Below are 19,633 nucleotides of genomic sequence, written 5' to 3' on the forward strand. Positions count from 1 at the left end.
GGGTGGACAGTGAGTCACGTGAGTAATGTAGTGTGGCATGCTGGGAAATGGCCTTCACAGGAATCATGTTAACTTCACGCACAAACTTAATTTCCAAACCTTCGGCATTAAAAACTCAAAACCCCAAACCAGAAGCCTTAACATCTACTCACATAAACACGTCCCATATTCAGTAGCTGTCTATATCTAAGGCATCCATCACACAAGCCCAGGACTTCTGGGACTGTACTCACAATTTATGTGAACTCACCTAGTATCAAAAATAACACACAAGCAGAGGGAGAATATTCTAGGTTAAGAATAACCATGAAAACCAACTATAACATGTGATCATGGACAATGGTTGCAGGCTTCAAAGTTTCCAACAATAAAGTAGGAAGATAGAAGACACCAGACAACCAAGGCTCATTCTCAGCTGGCCTCCCACAGCTATAGACTAAGTGAAACTCTTAACACAGATAGATTAGATTAGATAGATAGATAGACAGACAGACAGACAGAAACAGACAGACAGTGTGGATCTTATCAGACATTTCTAAACCAAAAACTTCCTTTGTTGTCTCTTCATACCTAATTAGACATAAATGCTTCCTGTTTGCCTAGAACCTTGACATATGGAGTTGCAACCCAACCAGCAGAGACTAAAAAAAATAATAATAACCAGCTGTCACTGGAGTGAGATTTAAAACAAGATGCCTATTGCTCTACTGTTGTGAACTTGATAACACAGCAAGCCTTCAAAGTATTTCCCTGTGAATTCTAGGAGTGAAACCACCTTAAAACCCTCACACCATAGGCCTAAGCCCAAACACACACCTGTGCACTCTATATACACCACGAGACATGCGCTGGGTAAAGATGAGTATTTATTCACTTTACAAAGAGAATGATATTAAATTGCCATAAACAGCTCCATTTATAGACAAATAACAACTGTACATCAGTCGCTCCAGCAGCTTGCCCAACATGCCCTTCCCGCTTCGGCTGGGCAGCCTGCTCTGCCCCGGTGGAAGTCCTCCCAGAGAGCATTCTTACAGTCACGGGTGGGAAAAACACGCATCTGCTTAGACCTGCAGAAGTGAGCTCTCTGTTTGCATCCCTTGCTGAACACCAAGATAAGTTAGTACTGGCCCACTCTTTAAAAACAAGACAAATTACTGGTAATTTGAAAAAGCTGTGTAGCACACCAAAATACTTATTTATACATACATAAAAAATCTTGAGTCAGATTTATCATTTTGAAAGATAAACAGATACCCTAGCCCTGCCAAGAGTGGGCAATGAAAAGGAACAAAAACATTAAATTACTGAATTATAAAAATAGTTTCTTTGGAAAAAAATTCCAGTAATGTTATTATTAATATCTAAAACCAAAGAGGAAAAAATAAACAATTGTTCTCTGATCCATTAGTAATTTAAATAAAAATGGAAACCTCTTCAAAAGCAGCTAGGACTGAAGGGTTACAGTCGCGTGACGAGCAGGTCTCATCTGTACACGGATGAGTCTCTACACTCTGCAGACAAGAAACCCCTTAGTATGGCTGAAGCTTTGCTTCTTTAATTACCATTATTTTGTTTTGTTTAAAAAAATATCTCACATGACACTTTAAAAAATAAGTGGTTATTTGGGGAAGCACTCCAACCACCCAACCGGATCTGAGTCAGACCAGCGTTGAGTGGACACTGGGATTTTATTTCTGTAAATCACAACCATTTTCACTTTAACTTAGTTATTCCTTCATGCTTTATGAAAATGTGTCAAATTAGACCTGCCGGATTAAGAACAATTAATTAGTGCCGTTTGCATTTTGGACTGGATGAAAGATACCAACCTGAGATGAGAACCGACTCCTTTACAGCGTCCAGTTCCAGACCCCTATGGTATGTCTGTATTCACCTAAATCAGTTTCCAACAGAACCAATCATACCAGAGTATTATATTAGAAAAATATACCATATATTGGACACTCATGTCAGTACATTGCAGAAAGTGTGTCTATTTACTGTGTAAAGTTTATTAACATTTGAATGAAACACTCTTATTTACACAGTTAAAGTCTGGGGCACTCAGGACAGGAAGGAAGTGTGGGAATTGCCTGTCAACTTGGAAGCATATGGTGGCCTCTTGTCTTCTGGCACAGGGCAAGCCTCCCTGGGAGGATGCTATAGGCAGCACTGGGCAAGGCAAGCCAGGCCTCCCGTGTGACTGGTTGGCTGCATCTGTCTTCATTCTTCTTCACTCTCGTTTTCAGGATCTAAATCCGAATCTCCATTTAATTCTTTTTCACTTGACACTTCTCTGTCCTCCTCATTCTCTTCTTTGTCTTCCATGTCCTCATCTTCCTCCTCATTGTCTTCATCAACGCCCTCATCTTTTTCACTGTCTCTGTCTTCATCTTCGTCCCAATTATCCTGGTGGAAATAGCAAAGAAAAGAATTAATGAAGCTCCCTGACAGTGAGGATAGAAGAACAGACGGAGCAGAAAACATCACTCACATCAGAATCCTTCTCTGGGATCTCATCGTCAGACTCCTCCTCAGAAGACTCTGCAAGAGAACAGCAGAACAGCGCTGAGACCAAGCGTGCACTGCTCAGTGAGAAGCTCTCTTGCTGTCTGCACGGTTACATCAGGACACTGTGTGGCACAGACGGGCCTGGGGCTTGCAGTCGCCCTGCTTCAGCCACCTAGGCTGAGATTACAGGTATAGGGCATACATGTTCTAAGTTCAGCTTCTAACGTTACTATGACTCTCAACCCCCTTGTTTTTTCTGAGGCAGGGTTTCTCTGTGTAGCTCTGCCTGTCCTAAAATTCACTCTGTAGACCAGGTTGACTTCACACTTACAGAGACCCGCCTTCCTCTGCCTCCTTAGTGCTGGGGTTAGAGGTGTGCACCACCAGCACCTGGCTTATTACTCCTGTTTTTAAAATTTATCTTTATTTCAAAATAAAACAAAATGTGCATGTATTTGTGTAGATGCCTTAAAGAGTAGCTGCCAGTAGAAACACAAGGGTACCAGGGAGCTGAGTTTACAAGAATCTGATGGGGGGATGCTGGGAATGAACACACTCTTTACCTCTGAGCCATCTCTAGCCATAACATTAATATGTATATGCACAGAAACATTATTTCAAGTATCAACAGCCTATACAATCTCACCTTAAAATATTCAATTATTGTTGGACCACCAAATAGACAGTGGGTGTGTAAATATTCTACATAAAAAGTGATGGGCTATATATCTAAAACAACCGCCTCTACCGCAGTTTGTGACCTGTAACAACAACAAAAGCACTTCGTATAGGAAAACAACCTGTTAATTGTACAGTTTTAAAAAATGAAACATTCAAATGTGCAACATGACAGAGCTAGATTGTTACCTAAGCACCTGGGAAATGAAGAGAAGAACAAGCTGAATGGGTTCTTGTTTAAGGCAGTACAAAGATGAAAACCACCTGCCTGGCGGACTGGAAACCTGACTCAGCCTCCCTCATCAAGTTCAAAAGAATTTCAGCATTTTCAGGGTAAACTGAAAGTACTTCAGTGGCTAAAGGACATTTTTTCTTTCTTTCTTTTTTTTTTTTTTTAGAGATTTATTTATTATTATATGTAAGTACACCGTAGCTGTCTTCAGACACACCAGAAAAGGACATCAGATCTCATTACGGATGGTTGTGAGCCACCATGTGGTTGCTGGGATTTGAACTCAGAATAGCAGTTAGTGCTCTTAACCGCTGAGCCATCTCTCCAGGCCCCTAAAGGACATTTTCTACTCTTCCAGAGTTTCTGAGTTCAATTCCCAGAAACCAAATGGTGACTCACAACCATCTGTAATGTGACCTGATGCCCTCTTCTAGCATGCAGATGTACATGCAGAAACAGCATTCATATACATAGCATAAATAAAATTTAAAAAACAAACAAAATCCACAACCATACACAGGAGCAGTTTATGGAGTTAAATGATGTCTCTTCAGCAAGTCTCCACCACTAGGACCTGAAAGACTTTTACAAGCCAGGTTTAATGTCAGGTCAAGGCTCGAGTCTGGTCTGAATAAGCAGAAACACATTATACATAAGTGGTTTTTTTTTTTTAAAAAGAGGTAAAGGTAAACTGGCACAGGATAAAGTTAAGGCCCCATTCTCAGTACCAACATGACAGCTTACATACATACATACATGCATGCATGCATACATACATACATACATGCATGCATGAATAAATTAATCTAAAAACTAAGGAAGTAGCCAGGCGTGGTGGTGCATGCCTCTAATCCCAGCACTTGGGAGACAGTGGGAGGCAGATCTCTGAGTCAAGCCAAGGTTCTAAAATGAAACACTGTTTTTCTTTTTCTTTAAGGCAGTTGATACCTAAAAATTGTATTCCTACACTTGAACTTAAATATCCTGGCCATGTTTATTTATTCTAAAGAAATTAAGTTCTATAAGCCACTGTATGCCCACACACATGCTGCTGCACAGTAATGAGAGACACTGTGGTCATGAGTTATGTGTGTCTCCACCTGGGGCTCCTGCTACTCTATCATGTGCATATTACATGATGCTGTGCTGGGGGAATAAACCATCCCCACTAGTGAAGAACTGTTCTGTTTGTAATTGTTACAGTATTCTATAAATAAGCCTATAATGGTCAAATCTATGCAACTCTTCTTGCTCGAGTTTTTAAAGCCACTTTTCTCCAGCCTTAATATACTCATTTGCAAACCTTAGGTTCCCCCAATGATTTTATTTATGAGTTAAGTATCATAATGAGATATTTATCTCATTAAAAAGTAAAATCCAATTTTTAAATGTGAAAATATATAATGCAATTACAAATAATGCTGTCTACCTGATATATATTTTAATGAAAAATGTTTTCGAAAGGGGGGCCTCTTCGTGGTGCTTCATTTTTTTTTTTTTTTTTACACAAGCTTCTTGCACCTGCTTCTTCCTTCACCTTTTGAAATTCAGTGCTCCATTTAAATTTTATTAAGAAAACCTAGCTCCAAGCAGTAAGAATCCAGAGAACATCAGACCATACAGGCCCATGGGGCCCCACAAGCATGCCCAAGCCGTGCTCACAACATGTCAGGCACTGGCTTCAACTCCTACAAGCACCCAAATCAAAGTGGGTGCAGCGACATTCCATTACAAAGGACACACAGACGCGCCCGGTCCCCATGAGTTTCCACCAACCTAACTCTGACATTTACAACATTTCACTGTATGAAGTGCCACCCAAGGATGCAGTCCACACTTCTTAAAGTCACTATACTTTTACACTTAGGAGGCTTTTTTAGGGCATGAAAAGTAAAGTGACCAGTGTGACCCAGCAGCCTTCTGCACCTCATGAATGGTCAGTGTTCGCAGCACTTCCTGCTAGGCTGTCACCTCTGACACAGCCTGTCACGGACGTTGCCTGCCAACAGCCCACAGTTCTATAGGTCAGGGCTAAGTCAGACTTCTAACCCTGCTCATCTACAGCACAAATACTGTGATCATCTTGACTCAATGCAAGCAAAATATTAAATAATACAGGGAAAATTACTGGAATATAGAGGAATATTATTATTTTTTTCCTATAAACATTCTACTTCACGTTTAGACAGTTTCCAGTATTCCTAGCTTTGACTGCTGCTATAAGTAAAGTTTTCTCTAAGAACTTTCTATGAAATTACTGGGATATTATAATGCTGACTCCTTTTTGCTGGTCTTGGTGTTCAGAACACTTGCTCATTTGCATATCACCTATTAACACCAGCTGACTGTAGATTCTGTGTCTGAAGACAGATACAGCCATAACAAAGCCTATCACTGCAACCGCCACCCCAAAAGTTGTAAAGACAACTGTCCATGGCCATTTCTAAACAGGGAAGGAAAGCACAGACTGAGAGGAAGCCAAGGCCAGTCAGCCACCAGCCTCTAGGCCAACCTTTACCTTCTTCATACACCAATTTTGCCTTCTGTCCGGGAGACATCCCTTTTTTCGTTTTTTCTGATGCTGTAACCTGAAAGAAGGAATTACAAAGCAATTATAAGCTTCTTCCAAGTATAGACGTTAACACACCCAGCTACTTTATCCTCCCCAACTGGCCTCTTCCATAGGAATGAAGGACCCAAAACAATCTGGAACAAACATGAGACAAATATAAAAGGGAAAATGACTCTAAGTGTCACTATGTGCAGTGGTTAGACTATCTTACTGCACACTGTTAGCTAGACACCCTGTGACTCACTGCTCATAGTAAGCTGAGCTAAACGCACACTGCTGAATCTGAGCATGTAGCTCAGTTGATGAGTGCTCGCCTGCAACTGGAGGAAGAGGCAGGAGTAAAATCTCAGCTACAGAGTAGGTTCATGGCCAGGCTGGGGGAAAAAGGAATGAACAAGAGGCAGGGTGCGGACAGTCAGGCTTCCATACTGTCTGTTACTCAGGAAACTCCCGGTTCAAGCTGGGACTCTGACTTGCCAACTTCTTACTAAACTCGGTCTCTCACTGCTTGGGTAACTCTTCATTGTCCTCGCCACCCCCAGGTGGGAGCCCCAAACCATCTGATTTGCTCACTTGTGTGATGAGAAGAATGAGTTTTCCATGCAGGTTTGAGAGTTTCTGGAAAGTTTTGACTCTGCTTTCCATCAGCTGGTAGAGTATTCCCAGCTGCTGTACTAGGTCAGGCAACTAGGAGAAGACAGACAGACAGACAGACAAATAAGCACTTGGCATCATCAGCACATTCTAAAGAGGACACAGGAGCCAGCCCTACACAAGCAGGTGTCACAAGTCTAGCAACAGAGGGTTTGGACACAGCCCAGCAACAACAAACTTTCAAAGAAAGCCCTTGGTGTATCCTGGCAAGAATATCAACTCAAAACACACAAAACATTAGGTAGAGCAGGAGGCAGCATAAAATCTCATTCATTGTTCAATTATTTCAGATAAGGTCAACAGAGGATAGATATCAAAAATACTTCACTATACATCCCTTAGCTCTTGCCCAGTGGGTACCCAGCACATCATCTACACTTGCCATAGGCTCTCAAGAGCCAGGCACTCCTCCCAGCTGTCAGGACAGAGCCGTGGAGGACAAGGTGAACCTCACATACCACACAGTACAGAACGCTCCTATTAATGAATCCCATCAATCACACTGAAGAATTCAACAGGAAACCTGGAGATGGGAAAGGATGCTATACTTTGCCCTTTAAATTAGCCTTTCCTGGCCTCATTTCTGACATTTGAACACAAAACCATTACTGCTTGTTCCCCCTGTTCCAGCATTCTGTCAGCACTCACCCCAAACTTACAATAGAATGTGTGCCTGTTTGGAAGCACTGTAGGAAAGGAGCCTAAGGTGAAGAGCAAGATACAATAAGCAGGCGGGACATTAGTGAGACTATACAGGGAGAGGCGAGCTGAGCTGCAGTGATGGCTCAGAGGCTGGAGCCACACAAGTAGATCCTCAGAACCGGGGTAATTGTCAGGTGGAAGGGACAGCCTGCCTACAATTCCAGCCTCAACTGGCAAGTCTTGGTTTGAATGAGACCTTCCCTCAAAAATTAAGGTGGAAGAGTAACAAAGATTCCTGACACCAACCTTGGGTCTCCACACACATGTAATGTGCACACATATAGTCCCACATATACGAATGCATACTATAGATATACACGTAAGGTGGGGGGGGGGACCTATAACTTAATTATGGAATGTTTCCCTTAAGCCATATATTAACTTTCGAGGAAAACGTACCATAAAATGCTAAGCAAATAAAATTAGGATTTTTTAATTTAAAAATCTAACTGACAGCCATGTGTGGCAGCTCATGCTTGTAACTGCAGTACAAAGACAGGTCTGGCCACACTACAGGCCCGCCCAAATTACAGAGTGAAACCCTGCCTCACACACAAAACAGAACCCTCAGGATGGGGCCGCAGAAAGGACTCAGCAGTTGGGAGGGCTCGGATTTGGTTCCCCACACACGGTGGCTCACAGTCACTGCTAACTCCAGATCCAGGATATCCAATGTTCTGCTCCACAGGCATCTGGCATATATGTATATATGCAGACAAAATACTCATACACAGAAAATAAAGAAAAAACGTCAATACAGGCCAGTGAAATGGCACAGTGAAGTTGTTTATTGGTAAGTCTGATGACGTGAATCTGATCACCAAAACCTACATAGTAGAGAAAGCTCTGCTGTCCTCTGACCTCCACAACTCACACCACGGGCAACCCCCATCACAGATACAAATAAACAATTCCTTTAAAATTAAAAACTCAAAACATAACAAACATATGCAAATATACCAAAGAGTCCAATCATATTATAACAGAAAAAACTTATTTTCCTGGTATTAAGATTTTTCTATTTACTTGATATATCTATTTATTTATTTCGGTGTTTTGTGACATGGTTTCTCTGTATAACATAGCCTCAGCTGTTGTGAAACTCACTTTATAGACCAAGCTGGCCTTGAACTCACAGAAAGTCATCTTTGCCTCCTAAGTGCTGAGATTAAAGGCTTGCTGGAGGTGATGGTGTATGCCTTTAATGACATCACCCTGTAGGCAGAGCCAGGCAGCGCTCTGCTCCGTGAGTTCCAAGACAGTCTTGTCTACAGGGCAAATTTTAAGACAGAAAGGGATACAGACCGAGACCCTGTCTCAGAAACAAACCAGCAAGCAGCCCAGCAGCACAGTGATGATGATGATGAATAAATAACAGAAGCAAAGGGCAGCTTTCACTTCTAACCCTACCAAAGCCTAACTGGTGGTTCACCCTCAGAAGACTCACCGTGGATAGGTATGATGCATGGATCGTCAGCACACACTTCAGCCACTGAATCATTAAAGCAGCACTAGCAAAGAGGAGAAAGCCAAGTAAAGAAGATGTTCAGGGGTTCAAAACCAAATATAACAAACTAGAACACATCAGTGAAGGCAGGCAACCATCAAACACTGTATGTCGCTGGCCTTTTGTTCTACCATAGATGAATCCAGCAGAAATTTCTCTAAAATATTAGCGGTTGCAGGTTCTACTAACAAGCAGGACAGCGGCCCCCCATCCCAATTAATACTTCAAGACTAAAGACCAGGCTTTACCTCATATAATTAATTTATACCAGGACAGTAACAATCATCCAAACACACTCAACCGAATCCCATTTTGTAACCACACGTGAGCCCAGCTCAAGAGATCCACATTCGGGGCTGGTGAGATGGCTCAGCAGGTAAGAGCACCCGACTGCTCTTCCAAAGGTCCTTAGTTCAAATCCCAGCAACCACATGGTGGCTCACAACCATCCATAACAAGATCTGACTCCCTCTTCTGGTGTGTCTGAAGACAGCTACAGTGTACTTACATGTAATAAATAAATAAATCTTTAAAAAAAAAAAAAAAAAAAAAGAGATCCACATTCCTGTGCTGGAGTCAAAGTGTGCACTGCTGCTCTTAATTTACCTACAGGACAGTAATTCAACTCACAGTCACACACACCTTTGCTGAGGCAGGAAATACTAAGTTCTACGCCAGTAAGTTACATAGTAAGGCTCGGTGTCAAACAAGAAGAAACGTAAGTCACTGAAAATAGCTTACCTATTGGGATGTCCCTGTAACCTCTTTGTAAGCTACAGGAGAGAAAATACAATTACCATCAGCATTGCAAAGTCAAGCTTTCTCCACCAATTCCCCAGGGCAATGAGAGCTGCAGAAGCTATCCACCTGGCAAGCTATTTTTACTCAACACAACAAATTTGAATTCATTTTCGTAAGACTAATTACCTGACAGAAATATAGACTAGGGTTTGAATGAATGAATGTTCAATAGGCAAACACACTACGACCAAATATAGACTGGTGACTGCCTATAAATATGAAGGCCTGGGAGGGGCATACAAGGTCACTACTAAAGGAACAAGATTCTTTCTGGAATGACACTTGGACAATCTATGAACATATGTGGTCCTTTTGAACAACTGCACTGTACATAGGAAAGAGCTAACTTCGCGGTGTTTAAACAGTAGGTCCAGTTTTAAAATACATAAAATGTATGGGAAAATGCAGGGAAAGCAAATTTTAATTTAGGACAGACAATAACTCAATTCCATGAGTACATGGGAAATCGAGGCATAAAATGTCCTGATCTAATAATTCTTGATTAAACTAAATTTCATTTTTCTTTCTTTCTTTTAAAAATTATTTACTTTATTATTACTTTATATGAATACACTGTAGCTGTCTTCAGACACAGCAGAAGAGGTCATCAGATCCTATTACAGATGGTTGTGAGCCACCGTGCAGGTTTTTAAATGTTTCCTATTAATGATGTAAAAATAGCACATACTATTACCAAAACCACTCACAAAAATACTTCATTATGTTAAAAAAATATAACTACTCAAATACAACTTCTATTACAAAGCAGTCCTTCTTCCAGGCTGATATTTAATAATAAGCACTGAATTCTATTTCAGTAGAATTACAGTTTTGGAAAATAAAAGTATATTGCAAATGTTCTTTTAAAGGAACTTAAGTTTTCCCGACTATAATAGTGAGCAAGCACTCACACTGAACTCAGCACAGCGATGGCCTTGACGTCCACTTTCCCTGACACCCAGAATGGGTGCAGGTCCTGAGTCTCACACTTGGTGCCGCTTAGTGCTTCTGCTAAGTATACCACACTGCTCCCGTCACTAGCCACTCCCTACCTTGGCTAATACAGTTAAAGAGAGTCACTGACGACAGGGCAGAACTAGCTCTGCAGAAATCGTGCAAGTTACTTCTGGTGTCCAACTAGGTAATCTTAATAGTTATCACACAGTGGGACTACAGCACACAGGATTAGAGTACTCCACAAACAAAGGGAGAAAGAAAGACAGCAAAGCGGGCTCCGTGGTGGGTGCTCCGTTACAATCGCACACAGCCGCACTGTGCGCAGTCTTCCCTGGCTCCCTTTCAACGGCAGCAGTTACCTCTTGCAACAGTGGGATGACAACGCGCAAGGGTATCCTCAGCACAGTCTTCTTTATTAGGTTTACATTCTTAGTTTGAAGCACTTTCTGTGAAAAAATAAGTGACAATGAAGACAGGCACACTTCCAATAAGGAGTCCACCTGAAAACTTAGTAACAACTGGAAAGAGACCAAGGCAATAAAGCACTGACCTGACTGAGCGGACACTCTAAACACCGTCTGTCTGTCTCTAGACACTTGTTTAAAAACAAGAATATGATATTGGTGATGCTCTACAACGTCCATTTTACTAACGTAAGCTGTCTCCACAGAGTGAGACAAAAGTTTGTTTCAAAGAAAGCTCTTTTAAATTGTCACCATCTGATAAGAATGTAAACCAATCAAATGATTAATAGATGCTTCACCCAAAGCCCTTTAAGGCTTTCTCTCTGGGAGAAGCCAGATCCAACTCTGTGTTATAGAGAAGGAGAAGATCAGTGTTCCAGGACAGAAACAGGGGCATTTCAGAGAAGCAGAGGAGGAGGAGTGGGAGAAAAGAGCCCACTCAATGTCCTTCCTGAAGACACTGTCTCTAAGTGACAGGGTATCAAAGGAAAACACAGTCAGTTAGCTTCCAGTTAATTCCAGTTCCTTAGAATCCTTTCAGAATCCCCATCAGATTTTACTTGCTTATAAAGATGACCTTTAAACCAACATGACTCCACCGACTACCTTTAAACATCACATAATTATAAGATTTCTTTAATCCCAGCACTTGGGAGGCAGAGGCAGGCGGGTTTCTGAGTTCAAGGCCAGCCTGGTCTACGAAGTGAGTTCCAGGAAAAAAAAACCACACACACACACACACACACACACACACACACACACACATACACATACACACACACACACATACACACACATGTACACAAACAATCATTGGGAAATCGAGGCATAAAATGTCCTGATCTAATAATTCTTGATTAAACTAAATTTTATTTTTCTTTCTTTCTTTCTTTTAAAAATTATTTACTTTATATATGAATACACTGTAGCTGTCTTCAGACACAGCAGAAGAGGTTATCAGATCCTATTACAGATGGTTGTGAGCCACCATGCAGGACCTCTGGAAGAGCAGTCAGTGATCCTAACCTGAGCCTTCTCTCCAGCTCCCTAAATTTCATTTTCAAATAAACAATATATAAGGTTCAAAGCAAACTATGAAGTTAAGCACTTTGCCAGGCACTGTAATGCCAGCTACCTGGAGGCTAAGGTAGGAAGGTCACAAATGTGCCCGGCATGGCCAACTTACCAGTATAATGTCTTAGCATTGTTTTAAAGTTCTAAGGGTAGGCCACTTAGTGCCTGGCATATATAAGGCCAAGGGCTTGATTTCAGCACTGATTAAAAAAGAAAAAAAGAGAGAAAAAAAAGCTGCAAATAATCCTCAGGCCTCAGGAGTCTAAGGCTAGCCTGGACTACACAGTTCTATACTGACTCAACAATAACAAAACAACCACCGACATAACCCAGGAGAGTGCCAGCTAGCACACATACACGTTGACTTTGAGCATCAGCAATAAAAAACAAACAAGAAAAACCTACTCTACTAAAGCATAATGTGCTGATTTAAAACTTTATCGGGCTGGTGAGATGGCTCAGTGGGTAAGAGCACCCGACTGCTCTTCCAAAGGTCCAGAGTTCAAATCCCAGCAACCACATGGTGGCTCACAACCATCCGTAACGAGATCTGGCGCCCTCTTCTGGAGTGTCTGAAGACAGCTACAGTGTACTTACATATAATAAATAAATAAATAAATAAATAAATAAATAAATAAAACTTTATCAATAAAGCTGAACATATGTGGTGACTTTAAACATTCCTAAAATAACCCCTATTATAATGTTGATCAAAGTTCTAATCATCCAAAAGCTCCCAAAAACATCTGGATATTGTCACTTTCTGTCGATGGCTGCAACCGTCTACTCACTCAGGAATCTACTGTCTTAATGAAAGCAAGAGAGTATGTAGTGGAGCCAATATAGAAGCCAGCCTGTCACTCCTGTGTTTTAAATGAAGCCTCATCACACTCTTACTGTTGTGTCTGCTTTCTTTGTGGTTGACTAAATAAGCCTCTTGGGGGGGGGGGGGGGGGCGCAACACATCGCTGCATGTGCAGGGCCCAAAGACAAAAAGATGCACAAACACACATACAGAGACAGACATGGTGAGGCATGCCTGGAATCCCAGCATCCAAGAGGTGAAACAACATTTATGCATTCAGGGATATATATAATGCACTAGTAAAGAAATAGACTGTGTCTCAAGGACACATAGAAAGGACTAAAGCAAACAAAAGGGAGAATGATTAAGAAAAACAAAACCAAGAGGCTATTTGTAAGTTCAAGGCCACCTGGGCAATACAGTGAGACCATGTCTAAATCTGAATGGATGGGTGGATGGATGGAGGCTGGGGGGTGTGAATGCTTTCCCCAGTTGGTTGAATGCTTTCTTAGCATGAAGGATGCCACACAAATTCAGTAGAACCACATTAATTCTATATCCTAAAAACAGGGAGTTCAAACTCAACCTCAACTACATCACCAGGCCAAAAAAAGGAGGGAGGGAGGGAGGGAGGGAGGGAATGAACAGGGAACAAAGGGAAGGAATCTCCTCCCGATCTAAACAGAATGCTCGTGTACTTGATCAATCTGAACAGCTTGGGAGAATGGAAGAGGCTAGTATTAATAATCAGATAGATAACGAGCCACCAGAACTAAAAGATGCTAATTAAGATTGAGGCCTAACTACTTGGATGTAATCTGAAACTTCAAGGCAGAGAAAAAGTTTTAATAAGCTACCCAATAGTTCTTATGCTATCAACGGAGGCTATAATGCTAGCAATTTAAATTAAAAAAAAAATATTATCCTAAATACTCTATCAGTACTGGATTTGGTGGTGGGCACAACTTTAGTCCCAGCCCTCAGAGGGCAGAGGCGGCAGGCAGATCTCTAGTATGGTTCCAGGATGGTCTACCAAGCAAGCTCTAGGACATGAAAGAGAGAGAGATGCTGTCTCAAAAACAAAACAGAAACCAATCAGCTACAGTAGCTTCTCTAGAGGTCATATTCAACGAAATGGCCCTATAAGCCAGTTACAACTATTAGAAGATATTACAAGAAGATAACTCTAGCAATGAGACTTTTTTCCTCTCACAACTTTACTACACAAGAATAAAACATTTAAAAATAAAGTATTTTGGGGGCTGGTGAGATGGCTCAGTGGGTAAGAGCACCCGACTGCTCTTCCAAAGGTCAGGAGTTCAAATCCCAGCAACCACATGGTGGCTCACAACCATCCGTAACGAGATCTGACTCCCTCTTCTGGTGTGTCTGAAGACAGCTACAGTGTACTTACATATAATAAATAAATAAATCTTAAAAAAATAAAAAAATAAATAAAGTATTTTGTCAATGTGACAAGCACATTTTTCCAGGAAACAAGCAGTTTAAGAACGTTCTATTATCTCAAGATTCCCTGGGACTTTTACAATCTCTCTCCTTTAAATTCCACCCCAACACAGCCACTGTTTTCACAGGAGCGTGCATTTTCCAGAGTCTATTATGTAAAAGTCACCCTTCTCAGACTTAACCCTAAGAGTATATACTTTACAATTCATCCACATCATGAGTCTCTAAGTAGCACAATCCTTGCACTGATAAATCTAAAAAGTCTGCAGGCTGCACAATGTCATCATTTTACATCTTAAACAATATATAGCAAATATAACATATTAAATCTCAATGATGCCAGGCAGTGATGGTGCACACCTTTAATCCCAGTACTTGGGAGGCAGAGGCAGGTGGATTTCGGAATTGGAGGCCAGCCTGGTCTACAAAGTGAATTCCAGGACACCCAGGGCTATACAGTGAAACCCTGTCTCGGAAAAAAAAAAAAAAACCAACTCACTGATTTTGCTTTGCCTTTCTGTGTTGATTAATGTCATTAAAAAAAACAACAACAACAACTTTTTTCCATGTGGGCTGGTGAGATGGCTCCAAGTACAAAGGATTTACTACCAAGTCTGACAAGTAAATGTCACCCCTAGGACCTACATGGTGGAAGGACAGAAGCAAGTCCCAAAGTTGTCCTCGCCCTCCGCATGCCCCTGCAGCACTCTCTAGTATGTACAACAAGCAAGTGCACAGCAAACAAACGTAAAAATAACAGTCAGCATTGGCTGCACACACACTCCTTTGTCCATCTGACTTCCGGATGCTGTCTGTTCTTACCGCTAGTGGTTTTTTAATGACATCTTGTTAAAGAATTTGTATATACACTGGGTAAAACTCTGTGATGCTAACACAGCCTGTGCAGCCTGGAGAGTGCTGATCCATAGTGATGCTCTGTCTCACGGTCCTAACACTGTGAGTTGGTTTGCTGGAATAAGCTCTTGCTATGTCACAAACAGGCTAGCTTGAAAAGCACAATCCTCCTGCCTCATCCTTCTATGTGCACTATAATCTAGACTATCATTGTCTTTTTTTGAGACAGGATGTCTCTATGTAACTCTGACTGTCCTTGGCTATGCACATCAGGCTGGCCTTGGTCTTTGCCTCACCTCAACTGCTGAGATTAACAAATGGCCCCAATACTTCCAGCATCTAACATGTCTTCAAGAACAGTTGCTGATTCTTAAAGTGTCCAAATGACAATTTATTCCTTTGATTTTTATACCCTATGATTTTTATACACATACTTGCAACTCACATGATGTTTAATAATAAAACATTTTCTTAAATTGCCATTAGCTTTCGTTAAACAGTATCCAATCGTTTCTAAGCTTTATTCCACCCACAGAAGCATATGAACAGATAAATGAACACATGAGGGACAGGCGAGCATTTGTGGGAGCTTATGAACCTGACAGATGGGTTTCTGGTCATCTGCTGTACTGTGCTAAAACTGGTTCATCTATTGAGGAAGGTTTCAGATCATGGTGGCAGGCAGGCTTCACTGTGCTCAAAGGTACTGCTGCCAAGTAAATGCTTTGCACAGATTTTCATCAAATCTTTCATCATTTGTCTAGTTTTCCAAGCCACATTAAACTAAAATTCACCTAAAATATATCATAAGAAACTACTTAGAAAGTAATTTGAGGTTTTTTAGAGCTGTTGGATTCCTCTCTTTATACAAATTATAAAGAGATATTAGATAAGCACATCGAAATCTATTTGAAAAATCAGACAGCATTTACAGGTCACAACTTTAATGTCATCTATACTGACTGAACTAATACTGCTAAGTCAGGAAGACAGAACTTAAATGAAAATCACATTAATCTTATCAGGCAGTACTTAAAGACTATTTATTGTGTTTCAATTTTTCTGTGTAAACTGAAATTAAGAGGCAAAAAAGAGCTTCCCACAAGCAGTCACCAACTTACACAGACAAATGTTAATGTGTCCTTAAGTCTCTACAGCTAAGCAACAACATAACCCCAACCCTCTTCAATCTCCCCCCGGACTCCTACCCATTGCCAAGGCTCCACCTCACTGCCCCCTCACGGCCAGGGGAAATAAGTTTCTGGAATCCAGAGTAAAAACTCAGGAACGCATTTTCCTACAGAAAGAAATATAAATTGTGATCTACAATGCTGAATGTTATAGTTCAGCTGCACTTTATACAGGCTTTTGAACCCAACAATTCAAAATAGCATTTCTATGAGAAAATGCATTCCAGGTTTAAGAGAATTAGCATACCCCGTGGTAGGTTGGTGACTGACTGTATATTACCACCAAGCATAACTAACCTCTAACTGAACTGACCAAAACTTAAGTCACGTGTTGCTTTATAATGTGACTCTTCATTCTACAAATACAGGTTCAACAATTCCTACTTTCTCAATTCACTGAAAATCTGTCACAATACTTACATTTAATATTTCAAAATCATTGCTTTCTAAGCCCTGTGTAAGGAGGACTGCAAAGCTGTTTGTCTGAAGGTCGTCCTTCCTTCCTTTTCTATCCAGATCCATGGCACCAAGGCGCTCCTCGATGGTAGCCTACAGAATGGAAACAGCACTAAGTTAGCCAGACAAGGAGAGGGGCAGTGTAGGGTGGTTTGCAAACAAGCTCAGATTCACACCTCAGGCACAGAATGACATTCTCAACACCACAACAGTACTGTGCAAGGAAAGCGAGAATAGTCCCCACAGTCTAACAAAACCAGCTACTAAGAGCCACACTGGGAACTGACGAAATGGCTCAGAAGTTAAACTGCTCCCCCTGAGAACCCTCGTTTGATTCCCAACACCCACATGGCAACTATCATTAGAACACTACTAGTTCCAAAGAATCTGACGCCCTCCTCTGGTCTTTACAGGCACTGCATGCAGAGTACACAGACATATAGGCAAAACAACTATACAAATACAATTAAAATTGGTTTGGTTTTTACAAGAAAGGCACATGTCCTGAACATATAAATCACAAGTCCTCTGGAAAGACTAAAATATGAAAGGACTGGGGCTGGAGAGGTGGCTCAGCGGTTTAGAGCACTGACTGCTCTTCCAGAGGTCCTGAGTTCAATTCCCAGCAACCACATGGTGGTTCACAACCATCTTTAATGGGATCCGATGCCCTTTCATGGTGTGTCGGAAGACAGTGTACTCATTTAAATAAAAAAATAAAAAAGTATTTTAAAAGAAAAAGAAAACATGAACAATCCCAGCATTTTACTAAGGTACAAGAACAGAGCTACCAGCCTAAGCTTCCCCTAACACAGCCTCCTCCCTCCCAGCTATCCATCAAGAATATAAAGCTAGTCTGGCAAGATGGCTCAGGCAGGTAAAGAGGTCTGCCACCAAACCCACCAACCTGACTTTAATCCCTGGAACCCATGAGGTGGAAGAAAAGAACAACTGTGCCAGGTTGTCCTCAACCTCTACACACAACAGGCACACTGTAACACACACACACACACACACACACACACACACACACACACCTCAAAAAAAAAAAAAAAATCAATTTTTAAAATGCCAAAATGCCGAGTGATCATCATGCTGTCCCAGTGAGCATGACCATCACGGTAGCAGACAGCAGCACATAGCCAGCCAGGGCTGCTCAGACAGCCAAGAGAAGAGGCATCATGGGAGCTCAGCAATATGCGAAACCCAATGACAGTCATCACAGCAAACCCTGACTTCATCTAGTCAATCAATACCTGCCCGGCTATGAGGATATGACAAAGTGTGCTTCTAGTTAACAGACTGGAAACAGCAGTAAGCTCGGCAAGCTTCTCAAAACCCAGCTCTAGCTTTGCCCATGATGCTCCCTACAACTTCTCAACCCTTGGACCCATTACCTCATTACTGCCCAATTTCCTCTTGTTCTCGACCTCTTTGGGCTGGGCGGGCGGCAGCTTGATTGGCGCATGATGTCCAGGAACCCCAGGCAGCAAAACTTTTGCTTCAGAGTTCATTACTGGTGTTTTTACCTGTCACACACAATACCAGGGTATACATAAGAAAGATGTAACTTGGTTCTTGGGCTTCCTACTAACGAAAGCAAGCAGCCCTCCACAGGCTTTTCCATCCGACAGTGCAATAAAATGCACTCACCACGGCAGAAATTCAAGACACACTGTTAACTGAATATTGGCAAACTGAAAATACTGGTTAAAAGCTCATGGTTTTAAAGTTTACAATCTCATTTAGAGCACAAACCAAGAAAAATAAAACCTACCAAATACTGTGTGATTTTTAAAAATGTTCAAGTTACACATCTCATATCCTCCAGAATTAAATCCTTGCCAACCATGCTCAGACAGCCAAGAGAAAGGTGTCATCTCTGAGACTCAGACAGACGCGAAACCATGTGGCTATCATCACAGCGTGAGTTGGCTTTCCTTCCTGTTTCATACCAAACAAGGTATCTACGTGTCCACAGAAAGTCACACTCAAAGCAGAATGCCCCAATGAGAGTCTGAGCGGCAAGGAACTCCAGTGCCACTGTGGTTGATTTTTCCTGGAAACATTGCTAACCAAAGCTGTGCTCTATCGAGCTGGGATAAGCAATGCTGGAATCCGCTATTCGCACTCAATCCTAGAGTTCTCTGCCCAGATCATCATGCACTACATCAACAGCACAGCATGGAGCTTTACAATGCTGTGTCTACACGCAATCCACACTTCTAAGTGAGAAGCAAGAGAACAGCAGAGAATAAAACAAGAGCCAGGTATGGTGTGGTCATGCACACACCTGAAAGCCCACCACTGAGGCTGAAGAATCACGAGTTTTAATCCAGACCAAATAACCAAGCTATCTTAGAAGACAGGAGAGAAACAAATTCATCAACGCAATCTCACACGGCAGCGCTCATAGCACTCACCATACATTTATTAATTTAACCAAATCTATCTTTTAAACATAAAACCAATCATGTGCTCACCTTGGTTATAGCAGTTTCTACTGTTGGAGCCCAGCAATTTGAAATATCTCTTTCCAAACATATATGAGTATCTTTGGAGTTCAAAGCCTGGACATGGTTTTTCAAAGGGAGATGGAAGGAAAAAAGATTGTCAAACAAAGCAACCATTAGTAATGCTGTTTTCATAGAGTATGTCACCAGTCAGCTAGTCACCACTGAGACCCATGCAGCTGAGCACAGGCA

At 41.5% G+C, this 19,633-nt stretch overlaps 1 protein-coding gene and 2 non-coding genes across 3 annotated transcripts in view; all 3 read right to left on the bottom strand.

The window, feature by feature from the left end:
* Positions 1–848: 848 nt before the first annotated feature.
* The window catches only part of Wdr43 (WD repeat domain 43), a 42,467-nt gene continuing 23,682 nt past the window's right edge, over positions 849–19,633 (bottom strand). Inside the window, exons 9-18 of the mRNA XM_021186316.3 lie at positions 19,412–19,498; positions 18,326–18,457; positions 16,893–17,021; positions 10,977–11,063; positions 9,601–9,632; positions 8,800–8,863; positions 6,570–6,683; positions 5,943–6,012; positions 2,498–2,547; positions 849–2,412 (exon numbers count right to left, since the gene is read on the bottom strand). Coding sequence (XP_021041975.1) covers positions 2,227–2,412; positions 2,498–2,547; positions 5,943–6,012; positions 6,570–6,683; positions 8,800–8,863; positions 9,601–9,632; positions 10,977–11,063; positions 16,893–17,021; positions 18,326–18,457; positions 19,412–19,498 — 951 coding nt within the window. The 3' untranslated portion in view covers positions 849–2,226. The remainder of the gene's footprint in view (positions 2,413–2,497; positions 2,548–5,942; positions 6,013–6,569; positions 6,684–8,799; positions 8,864–9,600; positions 9,633–10,976; positions 11,064–16,892; positions 17,022–18,325; positions 18,458–19,411; positions 19,499–19,633) is intronic.
* LOC115029773 (small nucleolar RNA SNORD53/SNORD92) lies at positions 18,081–18,156 on the bottom strand. The gene has a single exon (XR_003835339.1). It is a non-coding gene; the product is annotated as a small nucleolar RNA SNORD53/SNORD92 (small nucleolar RNA).
* On the bottom strand, positions 18,779–18,856 carry LOC115029772 (small nucleolar RNA SNORD53/SNORD92). Its single transcript, XR_003835338.1, has one exon. It is a non-coding gene; the product is annotated as a small nucleolar RNA SNORD53/SNORD92 (small nucleolar RNA).

Source organism: Mus caroli, unplaced genomic scaffold (assembly GCF_978045245.1).
Source record: "Mus caroli unplaced genomic scaffold, Mus_caroli_1 scaffold_18, whole genome shotgun sequence".
NCBI classification, from domain to species: Eukaryota; Metazoa; Chordata; class Mammalia; order Rodentia; family Muridae; genus Mus; species Mus caroli.